This window comes from Phaseolus vulgaris, chromosome 11 (assembly GCF_000499845.2).
Source record: "Phaseolus vulgaris cultivar G19833 chromosome 11, P. vulgaris v2.0, whole genome shotgun sequence".
In the NCBI taxonomy this organism is placed as follows: domain Eukaryota; kingdom Viridiplantae; phylum Streptophyta; class Magnoliopsida; order Fabales; family Fabaceae; genus Phaseolus; species Phaseolus vulgaris.
This window is the reverse complement of record NC_023749.2, coordinates 14,245,608-14,267,099: the sequence shown is the minus strand read 5'-3', so window position 1 is coordinate 14,267,099 and position 21,492 is coordinate 14,245,608. Positions and strand designations below refer to the sequence as shown.

The 21,492-nt window shown below is 35.4% G+C and overlaps 2 protein-coding genes across 2 annotated transcripts; one reads left to right on the top strand and one right to left on the bottom strand.

Annotated features, from left to right (window-relative positions):
- The first annotated feature begins 595 nt into the window (after positions 1–595).
- LOC137810577 (protein THYLAKOID FORMATION1, chloroplastic-like) lies at positions 596–4,877 on the top strand. The gene is made up of 5 exons (XM_068611930.1): positions 596–997; positions 1,652–1,919; positions 2,604–2,820; positions 3,594–3,709; positions 4,477–4,877. The coding sequence occupies exons 1-5, from the start codon at positions 811–813 to the stop codon at positions 4,556–4,558; spliced, it is 870 nt and encodes a 289-aa protein (XP_068468031.1). The 5' UTR covers positions 596–810; the 3' UTR covers positions 4,559–4,877.
- Positions 4,878–5,239: 362 nt separating this feature from the next.
- LOC137810570 (diacylglycerol kinase 5-like) lies at positions 5,240–11,341 on the bottom strand. Its single transcript, XM_068611916.1, has 12 exons — positions 10,814–11,341; positions 10,035–10,157; positions 9,794–9,922; positions 9,374–9,459; positions 8,700–8,823; positions 8,248–8,296; positions 7,714–7,796; positions 7,471–7,538; positions 6,728–6,802; positions 6,299–6,386; positions 6,017–6,133; positions 5,240–5,816 (listed from the first exon to the last, which is right to left on the bottom strand). Exons 1-12 carry the CDS (start codon positions 10,997–10,999, stop codon positions 5,499–5,501), a joined length of 1,446 nt encoding a protein of 481 aa, XP_068468017.1. The 5' UTR covers positions 11,000–11,341; the 3' UTR covers positions 5,240–5,498.
- Between the last annotated feature and the right edge of the window lie 10,151 nt (positions 11,342–21,492).

The following is a 21,492-nucleotide window of genomic DNA, read 5'->3' as shown; positions in this document are numbered from 1 at the left end:
GTGTGTATATATTAAAATCACTGAAGAATTATATATATATATATATATATATATATATATATATATATTTGTATGGACTATTTATATTATATATTTGTATATGTTTTTATATGATAATTAAACATTACATTATTAAACATTACATTATAAATAATTTTTTTTGGTTTAGTTATGTTTTGGTGCTATATTTGACACAATCTACATTTTTATACTTATATTTTTTTATATAATTTTAGTCCCTTAGTTTTATACAATTTTGACCCTTTAATTTTAATAATCTATAAATTTATTCAATTTTTAGTTCAATTATCCATTAAAATTTAACTGAATTTTGATTCATGTTACTGATAATTAAAATTTAACGAATCTACATAACATTACAAATTCGAAAATTAAAATTCTGGATAATTAAAAATAAAAACCTAAATTATGAAAATAATAGTTAAAAAACCAGAATTTAATGAAATAAAGAAAAAAATACATCTAAACCAATACTTTTTTCATACACAAAAAATCAAACTCACAACCAAGTGTTTAAGAAATAAAGATCACTAAGATAATCATGTTAAAAGATGTAATACTCACCTGATAATTTGCTTTTTGATTATTTTACAAAGAAATTACATGTTTCCACGTGTCATTATACCATTGTTTCCTTGGATAAGCTTGTCTTTGCTGCAATTCACAAAAGCCTCACTTTCCCCAACCCAAAGAAGCAAAGCAATGCCTCTCTGTCTGTGAATATTTTCACTGCTATGCCGCAAAACTTCTGATCCCGGCCACCACACACTCTCTCTCTCTTTCTCTCCGATGGCCACTGTTACTTCTTCTTTCCATTTCTCCACTCTCATCCAATCTTCTCAGAGGAACCTCACCCTCTCTTCCAATTCACCAACCTTAAGCTTCCGCGTTGGTTTCTCATGCCACTATCTTGGAGTTCGAGCTTCCAGTTATGCTTCCAAAATGGTTGTTCGCTGCTCCTCTTCCTCTGTCACAGGTTTGTTTGGTTCCCCACTAAGTGAGGAAAAAAGGGTACAATATGAGTTTTGAGCTCCTTTTGGTTCTCCGAGAATTGGGTTGTTTTCAATTTTTGTTTTTTAAGGTTTGGAGTTGAAAATGATGTTTTACAGGTGTATGGTTGTCAATTTTTAAGTCTGTTTTTTAAATTTGGTTTTGCAACCGGATTTTTAAGGAGGAATTTGTCTTTTGAGGATAATGTTGCAATTGAAACTGTGGTTGATGAGGTTTGAACATAGTTTTAGAGTTCTTTTGTAACAAGTGGATGAAATTCCTTGTGGCTCTTTGTACAATTGACTGGGAAATTTTCTGGATTAATGCCACCGTGTTGTGTTTGTGATGATTTTTTGTGTGTGAACGTCAAACTGAAATTCTTTGCAGCTCTTTCTTGCAGAGATGAGTATAGTTTCGATTTTCAATGTTATCAGCAAGTGATTTGGTTTTTATTATGAAGATGTTACTTAGAATCATGTTAGTGACCATGTGATGTAGTGTCAAATGGTTCCAAATTAGGTTCCTTTGTCGTTCTAATATTCATAGTGCTACATGGGAAAAAGTAATAAAATATGAAATGGAATATTGTTATCACAGTTGGTTGGTTATGGGTTGTTTACTTTACACACTTGATCTGCAGACCCTCCAACTGTTTCTGAGACAAAGTTAAATTTTCTCAAGGAATATAAGCGACCAATTCCTAGTATCTACAACACGGTGCTGCAAGAGCTCATTGTTCAGCAACATCTAATGAGATACAAGAGATCATATCGCTATGATGCTGTATTTGCCCTTGGCTTTGTCACTGTATACGAGCAACTCATGGAAGGGTATCCAAGTGATGAGGACCGAGATGCCATCTTCCAAGCATACATTAAGGCATTGAAAGAAGATCCTGAACAATACAGGTTAAAATATTGAATAATTTGGACTTTTCTACCCCGTCCCCCACTTCCATTTCTGTGATTCCTATTCCAAACCATCGACTTACTGATAAATTGTGAACTAATAATGGCTATAAGCCACTAGAAACTGTTTCACTTAAACTCACCAAAGCCCTAATGCTGTGTGCTTGGGAGACATTTGGGTGTTTCCAAAATCATGTTAGCAGTTGCTGCAAATTGTGGAACATGATTTTGTGATTTGTGAATCAGGTTTGGTGTGCTTTACTCCAAGCATGACATTAGAGTTTTAGCACCCAAAATCATGTTTTAGGCTATCGATACCCATACTATTGTTTAAATATTATTGAAGAGAAATGTGGTACACTCAAATGACTCCCTGCTTGAATAATAAATTCTGATGTATTATCTGCTGTTTGCAATTTGACTGCAATTGGAAGGTATAGTACTAACTGACAAAATATCCTCGATTATTGCTGTGAAGTGAAAAATAGAGTTCTGAAATTTAATCTGCATGTTTAAAAGTAGAAGAATAAATTACTTTTCCTAAGACCTGTTGAAGGAAAAAAATTAGCTGAAATACAAGGACCATTGTCTGTGCTCTCTAAAAAATTGTTATATCAACTGGATAGACTGCAATTTCGTTGAATTCTTATTGTAAGTAATTATTTTCTACATTTCCCTCTACAGAGTAGATGCAAAGAAATTGGAAGAATGGGCTCGAGCACAAAACTCAACTTCACTAGTTGAGTTCTCATCCAGAGAAGGAGAAGTTGAGGGAATATTAAAGGATATTGCAGAAAGAGCAGGAGGAAAGGGGGATTTCAGTTACAGTCGTTTCTTTGCAATAGGCCTCTTTCGCCTTCTTGAGTTAGCAAATGCTATGGAACCAACAATTTTGGAAAAGGTTACCCAATTCATTTAAGGCATCATGTTATTGATTTGATTTCTATATATATATATATTAATAATTTGAAGTTTAGATTGCCAAGTCTATTTCTCATTCATACCAGTCTAGAAAACAAAATTCAAGACTTTCGAACTTTTTAGACATATTTGTTCTGGCCTGTTTGGGTTAGCTGCAATAATGGTCTTGATACGGTCTCAATTCAAGTTCAGGCCTTATTGATGGAATTATTCCCATAATTTTCTTTAATCTACATAAAATATTGACTTCATTATTTTTCTTCTGCTGAAATAATTGTATGACATTTGGAGACGAACACTCCATCTTTTGTAATAAACGTTTAGGACCTTAAGATTATTGTTTGCAATAGGAAATCAAATTCTATATCAGCAGAATAAATGTGCACACTCAATGATTTAAGGAGATTTGACAATGTATCTGCGTCCTCAGGATCAGAATAGTTGTTTCTATTATTATTTAATAAGTAGGCTTGACATACACACACGTATATATATATGTATGTATATATATAACAGTACAGGTTTACATTATCACCTGTGTATTTTGTCTGGCAGTAGAATTAGTCATAAACAATTATAGGCATCAAAATCACAGATAAAACTAACAATTTGAGCATAGGAGATGATACGACAATGGAATAGTGGAGGATGCATTTAATACCATGATTATGAGTAAAACCATCTACTTTCTACCGCTTACTTACCTTCTATATAGGATTGTTTATCAATCAATCTCTGGTCTTAATCCAACAGCTTTGTGCGGTGTTGAATGTCAACAAAAGGAGTGTGGATCGGGACTTGGATGTGTATCGTAACTTGCTTTCTAAGTTGGTTCAAGCTAAAGAGTTGCTAAAGGAATATGTTGACAGGTAAAATATTAGATCTAGGCATCTTGCAATGTTATTTCGTGAATTTAGTGAGTTATCATCTTGCAATGCTATTTAGTGAAAATTCCCTTCTCAAGAGTTTTCATCCCTTGATAGAATCTACGAATGTAGCATTTATTTAGTGATTTTTTCTCCCGTCTAAACCTTTTAGTCTGCAGTTGCAAATCTACTAATTCTTTAGTAGTTTAGCCCATCAAGCTCATGGACACATTATTCCAAACTTTGGTATTAACTTAGTAAAATTTGAGGTGGTTTGCCCCGGCCTATTTATGAAGCTCTTTAGTTTTTAGACAGATTTCAACATTCCATTCCAAATATCATATTTAGAAAAGGGTATGATTACAGACTTTCTAGTTAGTGAGAAACATTGGTATCAAGGTGACTTTCAAACTTTTTGCCGAATATATGGATAAAATATGTTTTTGTTTCTTTATAATTTTTAAAGTTCAATTTAGTTTCTCTAAAAAGTTCTATATAACTTTTTTCTCCTAATTTTGAAACAGAGACTAAAATCACATTTTAGCCTAAATATATTGTATTCAAGTTATTTTACCACCGAGACCAAGCTTAGATCCCATATGCTCCATAATGCTTGCAGTAGCCTGTGTTTGTGTTTGATACCATTATCTGCTCAGCAGTCAGCATTTGGATTCCTTTACCTGAACTGTTGTTCTAGTAGATGTTATATTTACCTTGTTTTGTTTTCATCCGCAAGATCTTTTATTCTTTGAAATAATCTTTTGCTTCAGGGAGAAAAAGAAAATAGAAGAAAGGGCTGGACCACAAAAGACTAATGAGGCCATTACACAACAGCAATTTTCTAGCCTTTAGTTATGGGGTTTCCTCTGAAATGATAACCTTGTAAGAGTTGGTATTCTTGACTTGCTCTTTTTTTTGTTGGTCATGTACATTGGGTGAATCAGAATGGGGCACTTCTATCATCATGGTTTTGCATACTGTACTTGATGTATCTTCTTCCATGGTGATCCAGCTAAATCCTGCTTTCTGCTCAACCACAATTTACCTTTCCAACAGTCTTGTGTAATCTTCTCTCCTACATGTATTTTTTTTTCCACAAGTTCGCAGATCTATTGTAGTTCAAATACACGCGGGAAAGCATATGTGGTAATTGAAATTGGAATTCTTCATATTTCAGAATCTAACATTTTTTGGAGTGAATGTCTGGTTTACATCTCGCATATTTCATACAAACACGCATTTTAGATTCGTTCTTCCTGCAACTTATTGGGGTATCTGTTTACACTTAACCAAAAAGTAGAAAGACCAAGGTATATTGGATAGTCACCTAACATATTTTCACCTCAACTTTACAAAGTAATATGGACTTAATTGAATTTTGATGACCGATACTTGCACAATTAATTATAATTTGCAATGATACTCAGTCATTGCTCTAACTCCTCACTCTCTTTCGAGTATAAGTTAACGCTGAGAAGAGATTGCTTTTTCTTCTAATAAACAATTTTTTGCCCCAATATGCGCGTACCGGTATGCTCTCCTCAACAACCTTTTTCCTCTATTATTTCACAATCTCACGCCAAAGTTAGCCCTTACATGTCGAGTCTACTTGAAATTATGTACTACAACTGCAGTATCCCTTTATCCCAATACATTTATAATGCTACTAGAAATGAGCATAGTGGTTTTCACAATGATAGAAGCCACAAATATTTAGAAGAGGTTAACTACTACTAATTACCATAGGAAATTTCAGCTGCATAACACTAGAACTGTCTTAATAATGAAGGACCTAACTAAGCCGAGAAGGGTCAATGTCATCTGGGATTTTAAATGTATCAGCCGCACCAAACTTCCGAAATTCCTCTGCTACAGAGGACTCTTCATCACTGTCATCTTCCTCATCCTCTTGGCGTGGTGATGAAGGATTATACATACTTTGAGACTTGCAATTACGCGTGGCTAGCATGTTAACCTGGCCAAGGTGAGAAATCTCAACCACAACTGTATCATCATCAACTGGAAGGGGTTGCTTCCAAGGCTCCCCATCAATTCTCATGAATGTATGATCTGCAGCACCTTTGCAAAACTCAAACCGGATTCTGTTTGCCTGATGAACAAGGAAAAGGGCAGATGAAAACTGGTATCCTGTATCTATAACTTTTTTTTTATACAATGATATAAATTCCTGAGTCAACTTGTGAAAATAGTTACAAAGTAAATTTTATATAGATAAATGAATGTTGCAGTCTGAGTAACAAAATACAAAAGCAAGAGTATACCCATTATTTTATCATATCACACATATACCTGAGCAAGACGCGTTCCGTGTCCTTTTGGAGCATACAAAACAAGCCCATGCCATGCATTTCTAAACCCAACAATTTCTAGAAGGCCATCATCAACAAATGGTGGTGTCAAATCTCTCTGTATTCAATCAAGAAAACTTAGTTTTCTGAGAGAAAACAACAAAAAAACTAGCATGAAAGTATTATATTTTCACCAGTTGTCTAGTACTTAATCTCAAAACTAGCAGGTGAGAAATATTTTGCAAAATGAATAAACACTCCAGAATTAGCATATGGAAATTACGTCACTCTGCTTCCTCCTGTTTGGTGTACCCCATGGATTCAGTCCACCAGAAAAGCTGGGCAAGTTAAGACATACAATTGACCGGATACTGTACATTCAATGGAAAGGGTCATATTAGGCGTTATTCAGGAGGTAAACACATGCAGCACGCAGCAGTCAACAGAGGGCATGAAGTAAATTTTTATTATTTATCTGGTCTTTTATAAAACATCTGTATACAATAAGTTTCCAATGTGAGTCAATAAACAATAGCAACCACCATAAAAGCAATTTAGTTCAGAAAAATTATTATAAACAGTAATTGATTGTCTCTTGAAAGTTTGATCTTTGGCTAGTTCAAAATGCAATTCTTTAAATGACCTTATTTTTGTGATCTTAGCGTTTACATGTTTCCCTTAAAAATATAGTGGAATATATAAAATGATTTACCTAGGAGGTATCTGTAGGTCTTGCCATTCACCATGCCTTTTCATGAATTTTACTTTAGCTAGTTGTCCTATGTTCCTGCATTAGAAATCAGATTAGATTTGTTTCAGCCAAATGACAAGTTATATGCTTTATGTGGTAGGTACAAATGCATGCTTATTTAAATTAGCATATAAAACGTAATGTTTAAATTGCTAGAAATGCTCTGAATCTCCTTTATCAAAGACTGTTACAATCCATCCAATATATGAATTTTACAAATTAAACAAGAAAAGAAAAAAATTTAAAAGACCCTCAGATTATGAGTGCTGATCACATTTTGTTTCCACATGTATCATTGCCAATGGTACACTCGTATAAATGGTCCGACTTATAAACAAGATTCAACAGACATAAGCAAACCAAATACAGAAGGAGACCATTAAGTTTTGTTTTCTTATATCTGTTATCTAATTGGCCACAACTAAATAAAGTTGGACTTTTAAACTAGTCGAGCGCTGTTATTCTGATATAGTGCCAATCTCTATTTCAAATCCTTACTAGTTCCAATCACTGGCCAGTGGCCACCATGACCAACATTACTGCCGCACCAAAGAGAAAATTTTAAAATGTGGTCATTTGGGAAAAAAAGTGGATGTGTAAAAATATATACTAAAAGCATCAGTTGTAGGGTTCCAAGTTAAGTGTTCATAAGTAGATTTCGCATATTTCACAAATGCATACAATGAAGGTTTTAATGAACTGACCTGTCGGCAGGGTGCAAAAGAGGAGTAAAAAACCATCCTTGTGAGCATCCAAGCTTAGCATAAGTAGTCTAACGAGTAGATTGAAATCAAGACCAGAATATCAGTTTTTAAAAATTTCTGAACAAGAATACATAATCTCTACCAAATTTCCTTTCAAGAGTGAGAAAGCCAAAGAAGTACCTCATTAACCAACTGCACATTGTTTTAGCATATAATTATAGCATTGAAGGAACAACTGCATACCTGATTAATCAACTGGTTTTTGAATTTTTCAGGATTCTTCTTTCGTTCTGAATGAAATGCATAAGAAACTTGAGCATCCATTCCTACAATCAACAGTGGGTGATAAGTTAACAAGCACTGAAGTAGGGTGGACAGATAAATAAAACTCCTTCAATATAATCAACCATCTAAAACATTCTAAGAAAAGATAAAAGTAATCAGGCTATAAACAAGAAAAATAGTAATGCAGTTGGCAATCAATGAATTCAATTTAATAGGAAGATTTGCATAATATATTAGTACATACTCACATTTACTCGACATATGTTTAAAGTTCAAGTTTTCTTGTGTAAATTTATTTATATTGGAACTTGCAGTGTCATCATTGGCTATTACCTAATCCATAAGAGATCAATGGATTGGAAAAAGGCTAAGTTAACGCAACAAAGTGTCAACTAGTAATATTCTTCCATAAGTGGAAAATGGATTTGTAGAGTCCATAACCATAACATGAAGTTTAGCCACTGCAGAACTCAAATAACTATTCTTACTTACCCATACTGAAGTAATTCCAAAATCCCCCACGAAATGTGTGGCAACCTTCCTGAGAAGCAGTTAGCAACATCCTTTAAAAAGTCAAAATTAAAATAGAACGTTTCACAGAAATTCTTTGACAAGAACTACCGTAATTCCTCAGTTTCAATAACTTACTCAAAATTAAAACAAAATAGGAATCCCAATGAAATCTGCAGAAGATTTTATTGTAGTTGCTTGCATCCCCCAAATAACATGGCCCTAATCTCTATTTAATGGGACCCAAGTGGAAAATAATGTTGAAAATAATGTGTAAAAGTGTGCTTCTAGCATTTCTCATTAGAAAAAAGAAGCATATAAAATATTAAACAAAAAAAGGAAGGTATTTTTCATTGAACTGACCAAATGGCACCGTGAATCAGATTTCTCAGAAGATTGTGAAATAGTATTTAGTGACTCATGTAATGCCTTACAATATTAAGCTCATCTGCTTCAGATACACGATGGAAGGCATGCAAAGAATGTGGTAGCTCAAGTGGCGCAATTGGATCACAGGAACCTTCTTTAGGAGCTCTCATTCTCATGAGAATGTGCCAGCTGAAGGTTAGGAAAGTGAAGAAAAAGTTATCAGCAAACAGCATTTGTTAGAATATATGCAGAAACTGAATACAAAATATGTTCAACATTCATATATTTGCTCTGGATTAAGGGGCATAAGGATTGAACTTGTGAGGTATAAAAGAGGTAAAATCAAAACTCCAAACAAATTACACAGTACAGCAGCCCAAGAGGCATAATTGCTCAAAATCTAAGAAAATTACATTGCAGTGTCGTCAACACAGCTAACTCGTTAAATAAATAAATCAAAACAAAAACCACTAGTTTTCAATTTGGATTTATTACAAAATCAACATGTCTACATCTACACACAGCTAAGCCATTCGCAACTATCCTGTCATTTAGCCCTGCAAACAATCAAACCAGGAATCATAACCTGGTCACATAGAATTATTTATCCAATATCAATTATAAGGACCTAGATGTATTGTAGTAAGAAAAATGACATCTTAATCTAAATGTTAGCCATCTAGGTATAAGAATAATAAAATAATCTCAAAAATTAAAGAATAGACCCAGACAACATTACTTGTCTATTTTTATTTCATTTGCTTTCATGACTTGATCTAAAAATGCCTCAACTGATACTTGATCTGTTGTCGGGTTCTTCTTTCCCTGTAAAGCATAAAAAAATGTGTTTACTATCAATGACTGTTGAAAACTTCCTAACTTCTTCTAGCATAAATAGAAAAACATTAAAGGAGCCAGAAATGTTTATATAGACAGGAAGCAAATGGCTATTATATTAGGGAAAAAAAGTGAGAAGTTCAGGAATAGACCAACATAATAATATGCTCCCTATAAAAGTGAATCCAAACAAACAAAGAAATGGCACAATAAAAACTTGTAATATAAAACTGTAGATCTAATACTATCAAGTTCATGACAGTGACAAAACAGGTATAATATTCTACATACACTTTAAAGTTTCATTATAAGTTGTTCCTACCCAACCAAAAGCAAAAGGCAGATTATTCCCTGTTCCCAATGGCACCGTGGCAATAGGTGGAGAATGAGATAATTTGAGATCACAAACAACTCCAAGAAGCCAGCCTGCTGTCCCATCACCCCCTGCAACCTAAACCCAAGGTACATATCAGAAACTCAAACAAACACCACACGCATCTAAATTTCCTTACAAACAAAATAAAAAATCACTACCCATTAAAAATTTTCTCATCAAAACTCACAATTAACTTCAATTTCTTCATCATCGTTTCAGCAAACTGATGACCTTGTAGATTAAGGCTTTCCAAATTAGCATACACTGTTCTGAGAACCGTATCAGGCGCTTGCTCCCCCAAATCAAAAACCTGGGCAACTCAATTCAAAAGGTAAAGTAACTTTTATTAATAAATCATATATGTGATAGAACACCAACGGTTGATTTTCTTGTTCATCACTGAGATAAGATAGATTGTGTAAACCAAAGTCATTCCAATCAAAACAACTTGATAAACTTGAAGGATCAGACCCTTCCGAACAGAGCAACTCACTTAAGCGTGTATTTGGATTAAATTCAATTCTTCCATAATTGATTCCAATTCCATGTTGAAAGTCAAAGCAGAATATACTTGCTTCCACTTTTTCAATTTCTGGATGTGATTTTGGAGACCAGAATCAATTCTGGTGTCCAGACAAGTATTAAAAGGTAAACTAAAGCATGTCAACACGAGAAAATCAATTATTAATATAAGTTGTTTTGACGCGAAAATCAATGGCTATTATTTCATGCACATACGGCAATATTTCACTTGGATTTTCTTCAATCAAAATCTCCAAAATCAAAATCCGATGCCCATTTATTCTATCATTTGAATTTTCTTTCTTAAGTTTTCGGGCTAAAATCTCACTGAAAAATAAAAACGTCACAATAAGAGATCCAAACTCATGCACATACACAACAAATCACAAACACGTCAGAATAGAACATCAACACACGATATTCAACGTGAGGCTGATTATCAACCTGTTTCGGATTAAGTAAATTGCGATAGGTTTGTAAGAGATCTCCTCCGAGTTGTCCTCCACTCTTGGAGTTAACAAAAACGAGGACGGGACACTCAGGCACGTGGCCCTCATTTTGAACGCGGGAGCCCGGTACGAGAATGTGATCGGGAATTAGGAAGTTGTTGATGAAGGGAGAAGAAGCCATTGCTTGGTGTGGTGCGAGGTCACGTGCAGCAGCGCAGAGAGACGAACAAATTGAGGCAACGTCACGTGACGTTGCTGCTATAATTCTCCGATTATCTTCGAATTGAGTTTGGGAATTGGAAGGGGCGAATGGTGAGAATTGGGATTGGGAGTGTGAGCTGAAGAGGAAAGAAGAATGCGAAGCAAAAGTTGAGAGAAAAAGTTGAGTTGACCTTTAACTGTGTGCAACTGGAATGAAAACGTTGGAAAGGATCTACAATACAAGGTATCTTGTTTGTTTGTTTGTTTTTGGGATCCCTGTGGGGTATACTGGTAAAAGGGACTTAAGTAAAGAAATATGTGTAAGTGAAAGCCTTTATTTAATGCTTTTATTTCATAAAATAAAGAAGTGTGATTTCTAAATTGCTTTAGATTATAATAATAGGGAATAGTGTACATATTTAAACATAAGGATCTTTTTTAAATAATAACATTAAATAAGACTATTAATTTTGAAACTTTAATCAAATGTTGATGTTAAATGGGAGCGTTCAAATTGACTTAAGTTTGGGTGTATTTTTTTTATTTTGGTACTTAAGTAATCTCTGTCTCATGTTAAATGTAAACTTGTGTGAGGTTCAATTCTTGACATGGTGACTAAGAGAACTTGATTTTGGCCAATCAATAATTTTGAACATTCATTTTGTCTTATATTTTGGTTAGAAAGGTGAATTGATGTTTAAAATATTTTTTCTTAAAATATTAATAAACATTAGAAAAAATTTCTGAAGTAAAAGTAATTCAGAAGATTTGAATTTAAATTTCAAACAATATCAAGAAGAACTTCAATAAAGCAAAAGATAAATACAAAAGAGAAGACACAAAAGATTTAGATCGGTTGAATCTTCTTATTCTACGTCTAATTAGAATCACTCAACCTAAGAATGATTGGTTATACAATATTGATAATATCTTATTACAATCATGCTTCACTTTTGAAACATGACAATGCAAAAACCTACTCTAAAAAACTTTAAATCAATGTAAAACAAATCACATAAATGTTGGGAAAGAGATCATCTAATGTGATAAACATTTAAAAGGAATAAATCTTGAAAGGTTCTTCGCAAGTCAGTATAAAATTTTTTTTATCAGTAAAGAATTAATTGAATTAAAGGGGACTACTTTAGGGATGTTCCAACCCATATACAAAAACGGAAACAAAAACAACAGCAATTTGCTACCAAAGCATACCTACTATATAAGCAAACCACAAGTTCCCCAACCCACTAGAGGTTCGCACCAGACCCAAACATAGCATCAAAAAAGAAAACCAGCAGCTACATGTTTGAGTTGTAAAACTATTTGTGGTCCTACAATGCACCCTAGCATAGGTGAATAAAACAAAAAAACGTGTTGCACTTGATAGCTCCTTCCTCGAAGCACCAACCATCAACTATTTCCCAACCCAGCTTTGGCAGCACATCATGTGCACCATTCGGAGCTCCAGACATAGGCAAACAATCAATTGCACTTGATTTGAGTCTACCCTGCATCTACCACACCAAACTAGAAGACCTACCTCTCCAAAAAGGAGCATCATCTAGCAATTAAGCCCTCCTTGAGGCTTAAAGCAAACACCATATTCAACAACCCCCCTGAATGATGCATTGAATGCCAAGCTAAAAACATCAGGAACATAGATGAATCCTGCTACATTTGATGGCCCTTGCTGCATACCAGTGAACTTCACATGCAACCAACCAGCAGCTCTAACCACACAAAAAACCAACACAACAGCTTTGGCAACGCATCAGGTGTGAATTGTGAAGCTCCAGACAAAGGTAAACCAACCTCTTCGGATTTGAATTGACTGATAACCCATCTGATTAATTATCATCAATACAGACACCCTGCACTGCCTACACCTCCTTTGACAACTCAACTCTCCTGCCAGACCTACAATAGCAAAACAACACCCAAAAAACTTGTAAACCAAGGTTATTAGCCTTAACCATCTTTAACCTACACTCCACCATCCATCATCCAACACCAGGCTTCCACATCAGTCCTCAAACTCCTGATACCTCATCAATCTCCAAAAGCAAGGCTAGGCAACCTACCTCCTTACACCACATCTATTACTTTAGCAGGTGTACTAAAAAGCCAAAACCAAGCCACGTGAAGCTATGCAGATTGCATTAGCTTTTACACCATAAGCGTATGGACTGCTCCATCCAAGATAACTTTGTGCATCCAACATCCTACAAAGAAAGAGCCACCCCTGCTTACAGGGTCTGCATCGGATCTGCTACACCACACTCCTCCTTCACAGACAAACCTCTTATTGCTTCCTACCTCCTCCAAAGCATAACAACGTTGTTATCCTTCCTCCTCCAAGGCAGCTTGGCTCCACCTAAGGCAACTTATTTATAGCTACTGATGCAGGACATTGGATTCATAATCCAGTTTGCAAAAGAGTAGTTAAAGTTATGTGCCTTATGCTTCATCCATACCACAATTTAAGTTAGGCCTTTTGGAACACTTCTTCCGCATCTACAACTCCTTGGTTGAACACAACTGAGTTTCTATGCTCCCGCATACACCAGACTATAGCTGCACATACCTCTTTCCAAACCAAGTTTTGTTTATTACTACTCTGGATCAGATGAAAGCTTTCAAAGTGGGTCATTAGAGCATTATGTTGGACAAACAAGATTCCAATCCATCTAAAACACAAGGCCCAAACGCACAACACATGTTTTCATTCCAGGAAGAGGTGTTCACAAGACTCTTCCTTGGTCTAACATAAAGCGCATACAATAGTGTTCAACATCACCCCTCTCCTACTCAAACACTCTCTTGTTAGTGCTCTACCCAACAGTACCCTCCAGGTTGTGATCTTCACATTAGGGAACGTCTTAACCTTCCATAGGTACTTGAACGCATCAATTTGAGGGGCCCTTTCAGACTTGGCTAGGCATTCATATGCAGAACTCACCTTAAAGCGCCCGGATTCATCACATCTTCACACCTGAGCATCCTTCTCGTCCTTAATTACAGTGGCCCTGAAAATATGCATACCAAGCTTTATTTCCATCGGGATTTCCCACTCAAATCTACCACACCTCCACCTTAAGGTCCACCGCCACGTCGATTCTTCCCACACACCTACCTCTTCCACCTTTTGACCCTGATTCAACGACGGAGAGTACAATCTAGGAAACAAAGTTTTGAGGTTAGCATTTCCAACCCACACATTCTCCCAAAATCTTGCTTTATCTTCACTCCCTAGTTTCCAGCTGACTTCTTCTTGAAACCACTCATCTCCTCCTCCCTCCCTACAAACCTTCAATAAATATCTCCACCACCACGATTGGAGTTTCACTGGTGTTTGTGAGATATCGTGTTCCAGGCCATACTTTAAGTCCAGACACCCCTTCCACCTCCCTTTCTCGTCAGAGATACAACGCCATCTCCACTTAGCCAAGAACGCAACATTAAACTTTCGAATGTCTCTGATGCCCAGTCCTCATTCCTCTATCGGTTTTACATAAGATTTTCCAGCTAACCCATGGGAGTCTCTTCTCCTTTCCCAAACCTCACAGAAACCTCCTTTGGATATTGATAATGCTTTTGCATACCAACTCTGATGCTTTGAACAGAGACAAATAGTAAAGCGGCATGGCAGTGATAACAGATTTGATTAAACATATTCTTCCTGCCATAGATAAGAATCTCCCTTTCCACATATTGAACCTTGATTTCAGCTTGTTTAGAACAGGCTCCCAAAACTTTTTCTTCCTTAGGTTTCCCCCCACTTCTAGGCTCGAGTAATTAAACGGAGTTCCCATCTGAGTACAGGTCAAGGTCTTTGTATAGCATTCAATATTGCTTCTAAGGACATTAATGTCTGCTAACTTTTACTTATGGAAATTGATCTTCAGATTTGAGGCTAACACAAATTCCCTTAGGATAGCCTTCAGAGTCACCACATTGGTAAAGGAATCCTCACATAAAAACGAGGTATCATCTGCAAATTGAAGGATACACAAATCAACATCTTTTCTTCCGTTTTTGAGGCCAGATAAAAGATTGGCCTTCACAACTTACCTTACTAGCCCGACAAGGCCTTTAACTACCACTATAAAGAGGAAGGGGGCTAAGGGATCACCCTGCCTCAACCCTCTCGACTGTTTAAATTCTTCCGTAGGACTCCCATTGACTAGAACTAACACAATACCACTTTCCAAGCACCATTGAATCCACATAAAACCCCATCCTATGTAGCATATCATAAAGGAACTCCCATCTAACTGAGTCATATGCCTTTTTGAAATCCACTTTTAAACACAATATGCTCCTCACACCCCTCCTTAGATCCTCTACCACCTCATTAGCCATAAGCACGCTATCAAGAATCCTTCTGTCCTTTAGGAATGTCGATTAACTTTCATCAATTATTGATGATAGAACTTTTTTAATCCTGTCAGCTAGCACCTTTAATATGATTTTGTACATAGCACCCACTAAAGAGATTGGTCTATATTGCTTAAGTTTAGCAGGGTCCCTTACTTTGGGTACAAGTGCTACGAATGAGGCATTGCAACCCTTTGGGATACACCCAGTTTCATGAAAGAGAACCATTGGTGCCACAACCTCATCTTTTATGACTTCCTAGCTTTTCTTAATAAAATTAAAGTTGAAACCATCATGACTTGGACTTTTTGTTCCTTCATAATGCCACACAACGTCCCTTATTTCTTTCTCGGTAAGCCCGCTATTAGGCTCAAATTGTCCTCTAAAGATAGGGACTTAAACTCGATTGCATCAAGTCTTACTCCAAAATCTTTCGTTATAAATTATGCATATGTGGAGATTGATGGAAATAAGGATGGTGGGTAACTAAGTTAGGTGGTAAATCTTCTCTGCTATATATGTTGTTTTTATTCAGTCGAATGGTTTAAGTAATATGACAAAGTCTTGGCTTGTAGTTGGGAAAGGTTGTTGTTTATATTGTATGTAGGGAAATTGCAAAGTTACCACTATGCTATGAGGAGTTGAACCATGCACAATAAGTTGCTGAAAGTTCCACGCAACTCAAAGCCACTAATTAGTCAAATAAGATGAAAGTATTAAGCAATATTTGGAGGAGATCCCTGCAGGTATGAACAACAAAGTATAGTAGCTGATGGATTTTAATATGCTTTTGAGGGGTATGAAAGTTGATGTAGTTCTTGAGTCTAATGGAAGAAAAGGAAATGATGTCCTTCGTTTTGCTTATTTCAACTTCTCTTGTTTTAATTATGATGTTTTTTATTGTCAAATTTTATAGCTATTTCATTATTATGTAGATCTAAACAGGGACTTTATTTTGTAAAGGGTTGGAACACTCCTAAAGTATTTCTTTTAATTTAATTTATTCTTTGTCAAAAGAAAAAGAGCAATTATAGTATATAGAAAGTTACCGAAAGTCACCAAAAAAATCTTGAAAGAGAACTTTTATAAAAGATTGATCATAGAAGTTTTTTCAAGGTTCTTGGAGCTTTTCTTGAAGTATAGTAAATCATTTAAGAATAAGTGTAATTGTTAATTTTAAGAAAACAATGAAACCAATTTCTAGAAAAATCATTTATAAAATGATTTAATTTATTATATTGTTGTCCATTGTATTTAGAAATATAACTTGAACAACTTAATCAATTATTTCAAAAGACAATCAATTAAATGAACTATGTATCTCAACCAATATGAAATAATTAATGATTTCCTAAGTTGATCGATTATTTTATTTTAAGTTAAATTTGAAAATTCAATAATAACAATCTAATCCATTATTTAGTTTATAATTAATTATTAGTGAACTTATGCTTTTTAAACTAATTAAGTTTCATGTCATCAATTAGTACTAAAGATAATTAATTATGTTACTTACCATTACAATGATTAATAGTTATGATTGATTATTATGCTATTAAATTCTTTTTAAAAGATTTTCGAAAACTGTTTAACTTCAAATCAAGACCTGTGATGAGTATGATGCAAAATCTAATTTAAATCTCTTTTGATGCATGATTCCCAATCCATCATATATGAAAACAATAAACGATCAACATATTTGAATCGGCTCATCATCAAAATACATCATTCTAAAGAAAGAGTCTTTGTTCAACAAGTTTCCTTAACAACTTAATCAATATAACTAGCCTTCATTTATCTCAAACGTGAGAAATAAGAAGTCAAAAGATAATGCAATGTTCCATCCTCACATTTATCTCAAGTTCTTAAGTTCAATTTCAATTGAATTTTCTTTTAAATGTTCAAATTGGTTCAATTCATTAAGTAGTTTCATTAAAACAAGTATCTAGTGACAAATTCATTATTTAAAATTACTACTAGTATTTAATGTTCTCTTTTCTTTGTCTAAATTCATGGTTTTATCAAAGTATTTACTATATTTGGTTTAACTTCTTTTTTATATGTAATTTTTATATTACCTTTAAAATTCCTAATAATTTTGTCTTAATTTTCACTTGATGTCGTCCATTTGTAATTCTAAGTCGTTCAATCTGACTTTTTCCAAAATCTAAGTTGTCCTAACCTAAAACAGTGGTTTGCCCAAAGGGTCCGTTTGGATCCAAGCGAGGAAAAGCAAAGAAATAAATTGAGCAAAGAAAGTTGGAAAAACGAAAAAAAAAATTGGGATTAAAGCACGAAAAACGATGAATTTCTTTTGTCAAAACTTTCTTTGCCTTCTTAAAAGGATTTGCGAGGAAAGTTGGTTATATATTATTTTTTTATAAAAATTAATAAGTTATATATTGATTACATATACAAATTATATTTTAATATATAAATATAATATTTATAATTTCTTTATTAATTATTAATATTAATTTTCATATTATAATAAAATAAATAATAAATAAAAGATTAATTTTAATTTTAATTATTAATACGTATTTTATTAATATTTAATATTAATTTTTTATTTTAATTTATTTTAATCCTAATATATTTCTAAATTATTTTATATTCAATTATTTTATCATTTTTTTAAAAATTTATTATATTTATTAAATTTGTAAACTTATATTTTATATATTTAAAAAAAAAAATCTTTCACAATCATCAAATTACTCACCAACTTTAATAAACTTTTTTTACAAATCTATTCTAATATATCTTAATCCAAACACATCATAAGTCTAAATCTTGAAGCATGTTGAAGAGAAGATGATTTTTTTTTTATCAGCAAAGAATTAAATAAATTAAAGGGGATACTTCAAGGGTATCCCAACCCTTATACAAACCATCATGATCTAGCCTACAAAAGCTTTAGAAAAACAAGGTAGAGAAAGTACACATAAGACCCTATAAAACAACTACCCAAGCATAAACTTCTATGTGAAAAAAGGGGACACAACACATATAAAAGAGCAGAAACATATGCTCACTTTCTCAACACAACAGCATGGAATACAACCCCACTTCTCCACAACCACCATACGGGGTCAACTCTTCACACACCTTGGCACCTTGAACCATCCCATATTACATGAGATAGTCTCATCCTACCCCGGACATCACACCGAACCACCACCTTCAAACCATCAAGGTCCAGCTGCTGCACTGCTGGTGTCAAGTTTGGTGCAGCTCCAAACTTCAAATACAATTTTCTCCTTTCCAATTCACTCCTCCAAGACTTCCCTGCTTCGGCACTTACCTCTTAAAATTTCACAGCTTTAAGTAGCACTCAAGAATTAAAATCAGCTCCACGTACAAGCTGGCTTCCACCATTAAGATAGTTGAGAACATGTTAGTTTTCGGCCTCAACCATTCTACCCTCTAGTCTAGAGGCAATTAGAGCACACAGCAGCATCACGTAAGCTTGAGGGCAGTAAAGCATTTTTGCACCTTAATTCCCAAAGCAATACACCTCCGAAAACCAGCACATTGCTTCTAAAAAACAATGTCCAAAATTTCAAAAACCCCATACCATTCACATGACTACCCTTTACCTCACTTTTCACGACAGAACCAAGGTTCAAACCAGCAATTACTGAACCCAGCTTTGGCACCTCAACAGCTGCATCACACTTCAACAGGTTCAAAATAAATACCTACTCCAAAGAGTGGCCCCTTCCTAGCAGACAGCCCCTGCAACCCACAACAATACCCATTCCAGCTGCCATCACATATACTTTCATTAGCGCATAACTGTTATACCATCAAAGTTGGGTGAATCTCTCCTTTAGCTTGATGATCCATGTTGCACATAAAAAAAAATTCCTACTAAGCCATTGTCTGCCCCTGCAACCAACAACCAATACCCGCTCCTTCAACCATCTCATTCACTTCAACAGCTTTTCAAATTTGAGAGTAACCAAATATATAGTTGAGCTCAATTTCTAAGACACGCCACTACAGATTCCATTTTCCATCACCGAGAAAACTCCCCTGCTTCCATATAAAGTCTGTCCTTAACTCCAGCCAGAACATTACATTCCAATTAAAAAACCACCTACACCCCACCTTTTCCATTAGTTGCAACTCCTTTTAGCGTGGCAGCACCATATTTCTGACCACACCTTTCACCCCTTAGGAGTACTTCAGCATTAACCTCACCCTCATATTGATAATGTACCCTTTCAGCTCTGATTCGTAATTAATCTCCCACCACCATCTTGTTACTTAAAGCTTCTACAACAAATCAGTGGATTTAGAATCCAGTCTGCAAAGGAATAATTAAAGGATTGACTCATGTGTTTTAACCATTGCCACATCTTGAGTTGAACCATCTGGAATATCTCTTCCACATCTACAACTCCTTGTTTGAACACATTGGAATTTCTATGTTCCCAAATACACCTCACTATAGTTGCCCATACTCCTTTCCACAGAAGATTTTGTTTACAGTTCAACTGTGGCAGAGAGAAATTCTCAAAGTGAATCAGCAGGTCCTTGTGTTGTACAAACTGTACGCCTATCCATTTAAAACACAAAGTCCACACCTTCTGGGCAAATTCGCATTCAAGGAAGATATGCTGGCAAGTTTCCTCCTTAGTATGACAGAAAACACATATAGTCGAGCTTAGCAACACCCCCCTCCTCCTCAGGTTCACTCTTGTTGGAAGTCTACCTAGGAGGGCCCTCCAAGCTGTGGTTATGACATTGGGTAGTGCTTTGGTCTTCCAAAGAGATATAAAGACCTCTTGCTGAGAATTCCTGGTCTGCTTGGTTAGGTACCTATACGCTGAATTGACAGAGAAAACTCCTGTATCTTCACACCCCCACATCTGAACGTCTTTTCGTTCCCTAGACAAGCTTACCTGGGATATTTGGTGAATAAGATCAGCTTCCAAGAGAACTTCCCACTCAAATCTGGCACTCCTCCACCTTATTTTCCACTGCCAAGTTGAATCTTCCCACTCCCCAACCTCATTCACCCTTTGACCTTGATTTAACGATAGTGAGAACAACCTAGGATACAAAGATTTGAGACTACTGTTTCCGATCCACACATCCTCCCAGAATTTCACTTTTTCACCACCTCCTAATCTCCATCTGAGCTGGTGCTGAAACCAACCTGCTCCTTCTCCTTCTTTACATACTTTCTGCAAGTCTTTCCACCACCATGTTTGTAGTTTCACTGGAGTTTGTTGGTTATCCTGATCCAGCCCATATTTTGAGATCAAAAGGTCCTTCCACATCCCTTTTTCTTCCGACACAAGACGCCATCTCCATTTAGCTAGGAGAGCATAATTGAACTTCTGGATATCTCTAATCCCCAAGCCTCCCTCCTCTTTTGTTTTACATACGTCTTCCCAGCTGACCCATGAGATCGGTCTCTTTTCCTTCCCCCACCCCCATAGAAACCTCCGTTGAATTCTGATTATACTTTGGTAGATGGAGTTTGGTGCTTTAAAGATGGAGAGGTAGAAAAGAGGAACCGCGGAGATGACTGATTTAATTAGGCAAATTCTCCCTGCCAAGGATAAAAATCTTCCTTTCCACACACCGAGTCGAGCTTTTAACTTTGTTAGCACAGGCTCCCAGAATTTAGTCTTCCTTAGATTTCCTCCCACTTCTACACCCAGATATTTAAACGGTATTCCCATCTGAGCACAATTTAGAGTCTTTGCATAGCTTAGCAAGGCATTACTTTCAACATTCACTCCTGCAATCTTGGACTTATGAAAAATAATCTTTAAGCCTGAGGCTAACTCAAAGCCCCTTAAGATCGCCTTCATGGTTACCACATTACTGTGTGATTCTTCACATAAGAATAAAGTATCATCTGCGAATTGCAGGATACTTAGTTCTATCTTCTCTCTACCAAACTTAACTCCTGACAGCATATTAATCTTATTTGCTTGCCTTACTAACCCAGCTAGCTCTTCAGCTACCACTATAAAGAGAAAGGGGGCAAGCGGATCACCTTGTCTCAAGCCTCTTGTTGGTTTGAATTCCTCTGTCGGACTCCCATTAACTAGCACAGAGATTGTGGCCGAT

What these genes read in the sequence shown, in the direction of transcription:
- LOC137810577 (XM_068611930.1), top strand. Translation starts at nt 811, where the DNA reads ATGGCCACTGTTACTTCTTCTTTCCATTTCTCCACTCTCATCCAATCT. An exon ending in AACCAACAATTTTGGAAAAG is followed by an intron (nt 2,821 to 3,593) that starts GTTACCCAATTC and finishes TTAATCCAACAG; the next exon opens with CTTTGTGCGGTGTTGAATGT. An exon ending in CTAAAGGAATATGTTGACAG is followed by an intron (nt 3,710 to 4,476) that starts GTAAAATATTAG and finishes CTTTTGCTTCAG; the next exon opens with GGAGAAAAAGAAAATAGAAG.
- LOC137810570 (XM_068611916.1), bottom strand. Translation starts at nt 10,999, where the DNA reads ATGGCTTCTTCTCCCTTCATCAACAACTTCCTAATTCCCGATCACATT. An exon ending in ATTTACTTAATCCGAAACAG is followed by an intron (nt 10,158 to 10,813) that starts GTTGATAATCAG and finishes TGAGTTGCCCAG; the next exon opens with GTTTTTGATTTGGGGGAGCA. An exon ending in TGCCTTTTGCTTTTGGTTGG is followed by an intron (nt 9,460 to 9,793) that starts GTAGGAACAACT and finishes TATGCTTTACAG; the next exon opens with GGAAAGAAGAACCCGACAAC.